This window comes from Macadamia integrifolia, chromosome 4 (genome assembly GCF_013358625.1).
Source record: "Macadamia integrifolia cultivar HAES 741 chromosome 4, SCU_Mint_v3, whole genome shotgun sequence".
Classification (NCBI taxonomy): domain Eukaryota; kingdom Viridiplantae; phylum Streptophyta; class Magnoliopsida; order Proteales; family Proteaceae; genus Macadamia; species Macadamia integrifolia.
The window spans coordinates 28,874,103-28,884,440 of record NC_056560.1 but is presented as its reverse complement, the minus strand read 5'-3'; the positions used below and the strand labels follow the sequence as shown (position 1 = coordinate 28,884,440).

Sequence of the window (10,338 nt, the reverse complement as noted above, 5' to 3'; positions counted from 1 at the left end):
AAAAAAAAAAAAAAAAAAAAAAAAAAGAAGAAGAAGTAGAGAAGAAGTCGGTAAAAGAGGTTATTCCATCAAACTTATAGAGGTTCTGGGCAATTGAAAGCTTGCTTTTTTTCTGAATCTACAAGGACATAACACAAAAGCTGCTCCATGCTCTCCTTTGATTTCTCAACATGCAATCCTAGGCATTACCCTTCCTGCATTGAACCAAATCCAACTGTCTCTTTGTATGGACTTGCTTTTCTGTTAAGAAAGAGGATATCGAAATGCAGCTTAAGTTGTTCAATTTTTATTTTATAACGATGTGAACAAGTTTTTAATTTACATATTCGATGGCATATTTGATACTTGATTCATATAGGCTTTTCTCTTTTGCTACTTTTGTGTTTATGTGAAAAATGACCCCTTAGAGCATGAACCAATATTATAGAGTTTTGTCATAGATGAGATGAATCTATAGTATTTTATTGTTTTTAGTCCTACATTTTTTTTTTTGTTTTTGCAGATGCGAACTGGTAATGCAATCGATGGATGTGCAATTTTTTGGCGAAGAACAAGGTAATTTTTCTTGCTGCTCAATTTTATTCCCCCCGATTTTTGAGATTTGGCAGGTTTGATTTAGTTTTGTGAAATATTTCGAGCTTAGTTAGTTCTGTCTGTGCGATTGGCGTCTTGCTTTGCTATTTGTCTTCGCTCATACGTTGTAGAGAGAAATGGGATGAGGGAAGATGTGTCAGGGAAATAAGCAAATTTGTCTTATAGAATATAGACCTAGTATATGCTTTCTATAATTTTATTCCATTTCATCAGTGCCATCTGATATCTTTATTTTATAAATTACTTTAATCCAGTGGATGCTGCTAGATAACACTGAATCATTTGAAGCAATTGAAGAGAAACTTGCTACAAACAGGGTTGGATACTTGGAGCACATAATGTTTTAAACTGAAAATGTGTCTCGACTTTCATGTCTAGAAGCTGGTGGTTGTGTTGGGGAAACAACCAGGATCATCCCATGGAACTCAACGCGAAAAAGAAAGAGAAAAAAAAAAGACATTTTTTTAAATTATTGTTAAGGGTTAAACCGTCAAAGTCTCTCAATTCTTCTCCCTGCCCTGAATAATGAGGAGGAGACTCATGTCTCTTAAAGCAATCGTCCTCTCGAAATATGAGCTTTATGACATTGAATATTTTTTTGCGTTGCTTGTTTTACAAAACTTTTCACTCTGTTGATATGCTATAATCATCAGTTCAGGCAGTTTCAAAAAATTGCGAGAGATGATGCACATTATCTGTTGGATTGTGTGGTCTATGCACATTCTATATGCATAATACAGCAGAAAAGAAAGGCACTGCATGGGTAAGAAGAACAGCAAGAATGAGAGCTTCTCTAATTGTGGCCTCTCTAATTATCGTTAGGGATCGCAATGGGGTGGATTTAACAGGAGACCACCCCTGGTATGACCAAGATCGGTTATAGGGAGGGGAGGGACAGGTTTTAAAAATATTAAGGAGCCCCACTCCTTCCTGCCTTGGGTCAGGGTTTGGCTACTATCCCTAATTATCATAGTTGTCATATCTCCTTTTTATTTTATACGTTGTATTACTATTGAGTAGCCTAATTAGTAACATAGCTTGGTCAAGATATTAGTAAACTGTGAGTGCTTACATAACCTGAAAGTCCTAGACCCCTTTTTATGCATGCCTTGACCAATAAGGCCTCACCTAGGAGACCACCTAGGTACCTGGGCCCCAAGACTCCTGGCCAGTGACAACTATGCTTATGATGGTATATTTCATATTTTTTTTTTTTAGAAGACTCTTCTTAGGATGGTGAGGCTCCATTCTTTCTCCCTTCCAAAATTAATATCATTCTACTTAAAAGGTGTTTGTGTTGGGACTCTACCAGTCCTATCTGCCACACTGACAGTCCAAATCTATTTCCACACCTCCCAGCTTTTCCTCCTCCACCCACCCCCCTTTTTTTTCCTTTTTAATGCTTCTTGTTTATTTGATCCATCTCCGATGTTTTTGGTTCTGATGTGCATGCATGCATGTGAATGCAAGTTGCCTATATTTTTGCAAGTGATTATGTTACTGTTTGACCTGAAGCTTCTGGAATGCAGCTGTTATTTGTAAATATGTTTCCAATCATGCGTGTAACCAAGGGTGTATCTAAGCCATTGAACTCCCCCAACCAACCCCCCCGGCTCCCTTTTATTTCCATTTCCAAAGTTATTGTTAGATTTAAGACATTCTGCATCCTTATTCTAGCATATCTACATATATTATCTTCATGGGGTATTATATATTGGGATGATCCCTATTTAGTAATTAGCATAGTTTCATTTCGTATCAGATTCAAGTTGCTGCATGAGGAGTCCATTGAATTCAATAAGCATGGACTACGTGATAATGTTGCCCAGATTTGTGTTCTAGAGGTAAGTTAGATCTTCACCTTCATTGAAATCATATGCAGATAATTTTCAAATGGTTTCTTTTTTGCTAATTGGTATATTTACATGATCATAAACTTAGTGGTATTCCTTGTTTTCATCAGTCAAGCAGTTCAAATGCTAGTGAAAATGGGACTGCAGCTTTCCCAAGGTATCCCTAGGATCTGCTTCCAAATTTTTTTTTAATTTTCTGTATCTCTTTTCTAACATAATAGTTGCACATTCTGATCTGTATTTGAATGTCACAAGATTGTTTAGTTGAGAGTTGGAGGGTTCTTGGTGAATGTTATTCATGAAATTTGGAATTGAGACTGATAAAAAAGTACATGTAAAACAACATTGTGTACCCAAACAATGAAGAGGCAACCTCTCTTTTCTCCTTATTAGGTCGTCAAAATTTTGAATCATGGGTCCACCATCTAGAGGATCCCCATATGGGATTGAAGTTTATGGAATAAGGCAATGAAATTGGGGGATACCATGTGGTGTGAGTGTATTTTGTTTTGGGGGGGGGGGTTCCTTCCTGATATAACCATGATGCATTTAATTGTGTCATCTCTGTTAATCTCTCTCAGCCACATGCATTGACAGCAGAACTCATATGCCAATGTGTTTATTCTTACAAATTTGGCTCATGGAGGTTCTCTCATCTCATCCAAGTTGCTAGGTCCCTTTGTTTTCCAATAGTGGCGTTTGTCTAGAAACTCTTCTGTAGTGTAGACAAGTAGCCAAGCATGGTGAGGTCCGAGGGATTTTATTTATCTTTCCACTCCCCTCCATGAACTGAGTTTATTACAGGATAGAAAAAGTAGAATAAATGCTAAAGAGTATGAAACATAAGAGTGACCCAGTGGCCAGTGCTACATAGAAATTGAAACCAAGCAATAAAACAAAATTAGTTAATTCCACCCAAAAGAAACAAAAAAAAAAAAAAAAAAAAAAAAAAAAAAGAACCATGGGTCAGGTGCATGGACACCCCATTACATGGGTTATTGAGTTATGCGTGCAGGATACTGATGCAGATTAATTACCAAAATAAGCTTGTTTTATTAGGAATAAGCTTAGGGTTGGGTTCCATACATATTGGGCCTTTGATCCTATGTGTTTTGAGGGTAATAGACCACTTTTATGGGTCTAAAAGGGAGGGTCTAAGATTGAATACGGGATTCAGTGATTTGTTTCCTTTTTCTTTAGTTTCCTTTTTAGATGGGGTTATTTAGTTTCTAATTTCAATACCTAAATTAGTTTCTGATTTCAAGTCATTGTTAGTTTCTAATTTCTGTCTAGACTAGTTTCTATTTTCATTAGATTCTAATTTCAGTTTTTAGTAACTATTGTATTAGGAGAATATTTAGTTTCCTTTTTGAGGAACCTTCTATTTTGTAATTCCCTTCCCCATTAACATTATAAATAAAGAAGAGGAGGCTCCTAAAATCCTAGAATGATTTTGATAAAAAAATAATGGTTGTTGCTATTGTCTTCTTTATGAAGAGTTGTCTTGTGTTTGATCAAGGCTGAAGGAATTGGTGTTTGATCCAATTGACTCTTTGCGGCGTGAAGTCCAAGAGGTCTCTTCAAGTATTCTTTCTTTCTTTTCAAGTGTTTTTTTCTTCTTCTTATTGTTACTATTCTTCTTCAGCCATCTCAGGTAAGTAATCTGAATTTTTCTGCAGAAATTTCTGGGTTAAACTCTCTGTTTCCTATTCTGTCAACCTAGTCTATTTTGGAGTTCTGGCCACCCGATTGCTTTGAGTTTCTGGTCGAGTGTTACCCTTGTTGTATGGAAGACTCGATCCAATTTTTAGAGTAATCTGACCAGGGGATTGTCTGATATATTAAATCTTTCAAATCTGGTCGATTTCTGTTCTAACTCACTTCTGTCCAGAATTCTGGTTCGATTGTTCCAGCTGTTGATGTATTAAAATTGGTAGTTGTTGTTCATGGTTCAGCCTCTGTTATTGGACTACTAAGCCTCTGTTTTTCCTGGTCTCTATTCAGCTACAGAAATTCTGAAACACTGAGATCGATGGACTGCTGATTTATTATTGTTTTTTGCTGATTTATTATAGCTGGTATATTGGGTTCTTGGTTGTTCTTTGGTTTACAAGATCCTGTTGTTTGGGTCTAGTTTGGCTTGTCAAACCTAGTCCTACATCAGAGATATTTAGGTTTCACAAAATAAGTTTGTTACTGATAATATGGAGAAGAATCCCAGACGGAAATAAGCATCACCTCCAACATGTAGCTGGAGAATATACCATTACATGTGGGGATCTCTAAGCAATACTGATAAAATCTGCAAACAGATCATAGTTTAAGCTGGATCTCCCCTAATCCCATAAATTGATCTTCTAACAAGGTCCATCATTTTACTAGTGATCTAAGTTTTAAATGACAAAATTGTCAAAAACAAACCGGTTTTGGTTGGTTCTTCTAAGATAGCATAATGTTTTGCATAGTTTGGAAGAGTTACAGCCAAATTCTGGTTGCATGTGGTCCATGACAGCAATCTTCATTTTCTTGGTCTTTTTTAGGTCAAGTTAATTTTGTTAAATGAATCTCGAGTTGTATTGGAGTTTCTGTAAATTATTTTGGGGCTTTAAACTTGAATACATCAACTTTTATTAGGATTGCTTAAAAACTTTAACTTATTTGAATTTCTTTTTAGTCACTTGATAGTATCCAAAGGTCAAATGAATCTAAAGGAAGTCACATATTAACGACATGGCGTGCTGTTTGGCATATAGATTGGAAAGCAATAGACTAATAATTTGACTTTAGGAAACTGCATTTTAATCTCATAGTCATGGGATCACTTGGTAATTATAAAATGTTGGCCATCTTCCACTAAAATTTGTAGACCAAAACATTCTCGTCTTCAGAATGTTTGTTTTCTGAAAAAAGGATATTGTCTATCCAAGTATAATAGAACACAAAATTTTCTCTGAAAATCTTTTCAATAGTTGATATTACATCAATCAAGCCCTCATTGAAACATGTACTCACTAATAAGCTCCTCACTGTTGAGACCCAGCAACAAAAGAGTTGGACACTATAATTTCCGAAACCGACAATCATATTTGGTTAAACTGACTGGTCCAAATTGTTATTTCAATTCCCACAGTAGTGTACAATTCCTAAGCATTTTCAAAGACCTAAGAGATTCTACTTTGGTTCCATCAGAGTGGAAGTGTAGTTCACATTTGCTTTCAGTTAAAATTTTCAAAAGAGTTGCAGGCTGAACCTTTTTTCTGATACTATTAAAAATAAAAGTTCAAGGCTTCAAGCTTCCCATAAAAATTCTAGAACGATAAAGGAAACGTTTGTACCTTGAAAGACCCCTTACTCTTGGAATCTCTCCACCATTCCAGGCCCAAGACCTTGTTAGATGTCTGATACGAAGCCGTAAACACATCCTCCCCATAAACCCTTTGCGACAACGCAAAATCCCACGCATTCTTGGTGAAGTCGTAGCACTGCACAAAGGTCCTGACCCCTCCATGCACATATGTATACTTCAATTTGCAGTTCCCAGAACCCAAAGCGTAATTAGCTGAAACCTTGTTAGCTGAATCGAAGACAAGAGTACCATCTAAAATCGTCCGGTTATCACCGCGCCCATGAAAGTAAGTCAAATTCAAAGGTTTATCCGAAACCTTAACCGTATTCATGAACAGAAAGCTCACATCCTACGCAGGTAAAAAAAAAAAAATACCAAAATGTGAGCGCTAGAAACCCTAGTTTTCTTCTTAGAGTAAACCGCAGCGTCGAGGTATAAGAGTTACCTTTTCGGGAACATTGTAATCGATAATGAAGGAACCGGGCTTCTCGAGAGAAAGAGCAAGACCATTTAAGCTGGGACCATTGGCGACTGTGGCGTCTGTCATGGAAGCACGGAGCTTAACATCGCCGGCATTAAAGGCGAGAGTTGCAGAGGAACTGCTTTTTTCGGTACCGTATCTCCCCTTAATAGTAGCTTTCATCTCTCTTGAGTCTTTGACTTCCGAATCCTGAATTTCTGATACGAGAAGATAGAGAGAAAGAGAAAGCGACGAGGGTGCGTCGCTGCCTTGTCTTTCTCTCTCTCTCCCGCCGTCAGCGGCGCCTCCCTTACACCCGTTTGTGTGTCTCTCTAGTGCGAGGAACACCTGGCTGGAGTTGGGGAGTCACCCTCCCTAGTACCTACCAGTACACTCAGTACAGCGGCGTGCCGGCCAAGGACGGGTCCTCAAGGTTGCTATTGGGTCGAGTTGGGCCGAGATTTTAAAAATCTTAGTCTTAGCTAAACCTGCCATGACTTAGGGCCCGGCAAATTCATCATTGACCTGCCCTCAGCCCTCAGAGTTTGGCCGAGTTGATTTTATTTGGCCCTATCCATGGAGAGGGAAAAGGGAAATGCAGTATTGGCCGGTATGAGAAGAAGAAGAAGAAGAAGAGGAAGGAAGGTTAGAAATTCTCAATCCTGACCTATCGTTAGGGTATCTCAGCTCATGTTAAGACGTTTGGACTGGGGGTGTCAATTCTAAGTCCGCATCGATAGGCTCACTCGAGTCCAATACGATTATGGCCTGACTTGGACTGACCCTTTTATAAATAGAAAGTACATGGTGCAAGGGATAAGCTCGATAGGTCATCCAACTGGCCCGGCTCGTTTGCAGACCCAACTCAGACTTACATGTTTAACTCGACTCTTTATTTAGGTATTTTGATTATTTTGAGATAGAATAGGGTATATATTGAAATTTTTATCAATTATTGACTATGGTATCCTTTAAAAATTGTTAATAATTTAACGAAATAAATTAAAGTATCTTAAATCTCAGAAAAGTAAAGATTATTTAAGACCCGTTTAAGGCTTTATTGGTACATTACCTTGTTTAAGGCCTGATTAACCCAATTAAATCTTAAAACTCGATTGAGCCCGACATGATGTCAATCGAGTCCAACACGACATCGACAGAGATCGACTCATTCCTTAAATAGGTGGGTCATGGTCTAAGGACATAAGCCCACCAGGCTTGCCTAAGCCCAACCGATTGACACCCTTAGCCTGGACATGAGATTTATCATGTTGTAAGATTGGGTATCCGTGCTATGTTATAGCAATGCTTTGATTTAAAAGCCTCTTATTAGAAGGATCAAAAGGCATACTTCGAAATGGTGGTACATATAGATCAAGTTTATAGAGGATAAGACTATTAATATCCTCTCATAAAAGATATTGATGACTACAAGATGGACGACCATGGTGGTTCAGTGTGGGCTCAGGCCATATGACTAAACTTGCACCCCAACTCCATATATTACCCAATTATCACGTTTTTGGCAAGGTGGTGTGCGTTGGATTCATATGAAACAGATCCGGATCCTTTGTAGCACGTGGTGTGCTATACATCGTATAGTGCAAAATAGCAGAGCAACATGTGGAAGTTCCATGATCATGTGGCGTAGTCCGATGTTGCTTAGAAAGTGATTTACACATGCGAACTATCTTGTCCCAAATAAAAATGGAGAAACCCTCTCCCACTTTTATACCACTCTCGTTGTCGCCGCCTGCGACTCTTTCCCTGGAACCATTGGGAGCTGAATATTATCGACCATGATCGGAGCTGCAATCTCCTCGAGAGGAGGGTGAGTAGGATACAGAGAAGATTGCAGGTAGATTTCAACGAAAATGAAAGAAAGGCATATGGAGTTATAGAGTTATGAACAGAAACATCTGAAAACCGTCGACTCAAGAGGGGAGCCCATCAAGTGCTAAAAACTCTGATATCCAGATGGGTACAGGACTGAGACAGTTTATTCTCAATGAGGACTAAGCTCCTATTATCAATCAAATGCAACAATTGGAGATGAATTTTAGGGATTGTGGATCTCAAGTCATTGAGAAATTCTTCCCTGAAATTGAAATCTGGTAAAAGGAAATTGATAGAAACCCAAGGAAGGTAGGGGATTTGTGTTGTTGTTATGTAGCTGGGAAGATTGCATTTGCAGAGATGTTGAGAATTGAGGATGGAAAATCTGAAAAGAGATAATAGAAAGATTAGGGTTTCCATGAATTGAAATTGAGAGACATGATTATTGGAATCTAACTTCATCAGTACCTCGCAGATTGTTCCGGCAATTGCGAAATAGTGGGATAATATTCAGAGTGAGAAAGGGTTAATCCACTTTTATAGGGGATAAGGTAGTTCGCACGTGTATGTTGCTTTCTAATGCAACATCGGACTAGGTCACACGATTATGAAACTTCCACGTGTCGTTCTCCTGTCTTGCACTATACAATGTATGGTGCACCGGTGTTAAAGGTGTTAATCGGTTTGATTTTTGTGTATATAATAAGGTTCAGTTTGATTCGATTTGATTCATATTTATTTGGCTGAAATTAAAATCGCACCATTTACTAAACGATTGCATTTTCTGAAATCGTAATCGTTTAATAAATGCTTTTCATTTCACGGTTTTTAAATGGTATCAATTTTATGATTTTAAACGATTTTTATTGTGATTTATTCCATATGATTTTTAAACGGTTAGCAATCAATTTCTTAGTTTATTCGCATGTTTACTTTTGTTAATAAACGTTTCAATCTCCTATCAAATTAAATGAAGCATTGAACAAGTAAATATTTAATCACATAATTACATAATAAGAGTAAATTATTGAATAGACTGTTGGACAACCTTTGTGATCCTTAATTCATTCATAAATTAAACCATTATATTTTATTAAAACAACTAAATATTTAATTGTTATACGGGTTATCGAATCAATTTTTAAGATGTCAATTCGATTTGAAATCATTAGATTAAATAGCTTAAACCAACCCAACACCGTTGAACTAATTAGTCTTAAATTTAAAACCATAATCGGATCATTTACTAAAATGGTTTCACAGTTTCAATCTAAACGGCTTAATTCAATTTTGATAAACGATTGCAAATCACACGTGTGGAATGCTAACGATGCGCACTTGGCATGGAACGGAACCCAATTACCGACAAGTGAATGGACACGCGTGACGGCGTGAGTTTTAGTGTTTTCAGTATCGCTTTCCCGCCAAAAGCATTTGGCGCCAAATTTCTTCCATTTAAGCTGTGTACATAACCTCGCAGTTCACCGTCTCACTCACTCCCCTGCTATTCTCTCTTTCTCCGTGTCTGTGATCCTCGATGCAGCGTTGAATCTCAGGTGAGCTCATCTTTGTTTGAATCATTCGCTAACAATTTGGAAGATTTTGGTCGACATCGATCATTTTAAGCGTCGTGGGATGAGAATCTTTATGCTTTTATATCTCCTTCTATTGCTACTGATCTATTCAAGAAGAACTCGTTTTGTAGATGGATAGAAATTTACCTTTTCCTTCTTCAAATCGCTGGGATTAGTTCCGTTCCGTCCTTTTCTTTAAGATCTATGAGTCACAAGTTGCAGCCATTAGGGTTTTATTTTGTAGTCCAATTTATTGTGGAGTTAGTGTTTCTGTAAACAAATTATTCCATCTCGTGTTTTTGACCCGGTTTTGTCTTAAATGGAAATGTAGCAACTATGTATGTTAATGTTATTCCTTTCTATCACAGTTTGGAGGAAAATGCAGTGATTTGATGAAGGATTCATGTCGTGTTTATCCACAAAAGATGCTTTTTGTTATTGTACTTACCTAAAGATGATATACTTCTATGCATTTGAATTTGGGATACCAGGAAATTTTAGACTCAGAAGGTTATTTTCTGCTTATTGATCTGGTAGTTTCAGAGTTTTTTTTTTTTTTTTTTTGGTGCTGTCTTTTTTGATCTATTTGTTTCATCTCAAGATATTTGTACTCATAAGTTTTCTGTTTGATTAGTTTTTGTTTTTATTATTTGATTCATTTTATATTTGCTATCT

At 37.2% G+C, this 10,338-nt stretch overlaps 3 protein-coding genes across 8 annotated transcripts in view; 2 read left to right on the top strand and 1 right to left on the bottom strand.

The window, feature by feature from the left end:
- Nucleotides 1-10,338, top strand: part of LOC122076131 (carbon catabolite repressor protein 4 homolog 6-like) — a 68,105-nt gene that overhangs the window by 13,473 nt on the left and 44,294 nt on the right. For all 3 annotated transcript variants that reach the window (XM_042641427.1, XM_042641425.1, XM_042641424.1), the window contains exons 5-7: nt 503-555; nt 2,357-2,438; nt 2,558-2,604. In XM_042641427.1, the coding sequence (XP_042497361.1) occupies nt 503-555; nt 2,357-2,438; nt 2,558-2,604 (182 nt within the window). The remainder of the gene's footprint in view (nt 1-502; nt 556-2,356; nt 2,439-2,557; nt 2,605-10,338) is intronic.
- On the bottom strand, nt 5,783-6,877 carry LOC122076135 (outer envelope pore protein 24A, chloroplastic-like; the record flags this gene model as incomplete). Its single annotated transcript, XM_042641438.1, is given in 2 exon segments — nt 5,783-6,142; nt 6,239-6,877. Coding segments are annotated over 2 exon segments (558 nt in total), but the record flags the coding sequence as incomplete, so codon positions are not given.
- LOC122076133 overlaps nt 9,538-10,338 on the top strand; it is a 6,863-nt gene continuing 6,062 nt past the window's right edge. For 3 of the 4 annotated variants that reach the window (XM_042641435.1, XM_042641434.1, XM_042641437.1), the window contains exon 1: nt 9,538-9,645. The gene's annotated coding sequence lies outside the window, so the exon portion shown is untranslated. The remainder of the gene's footprint in view (nt 9,646-10,338) is intronic. The other variant, XM_042641436.1, reaches the window with a different exon arrangement.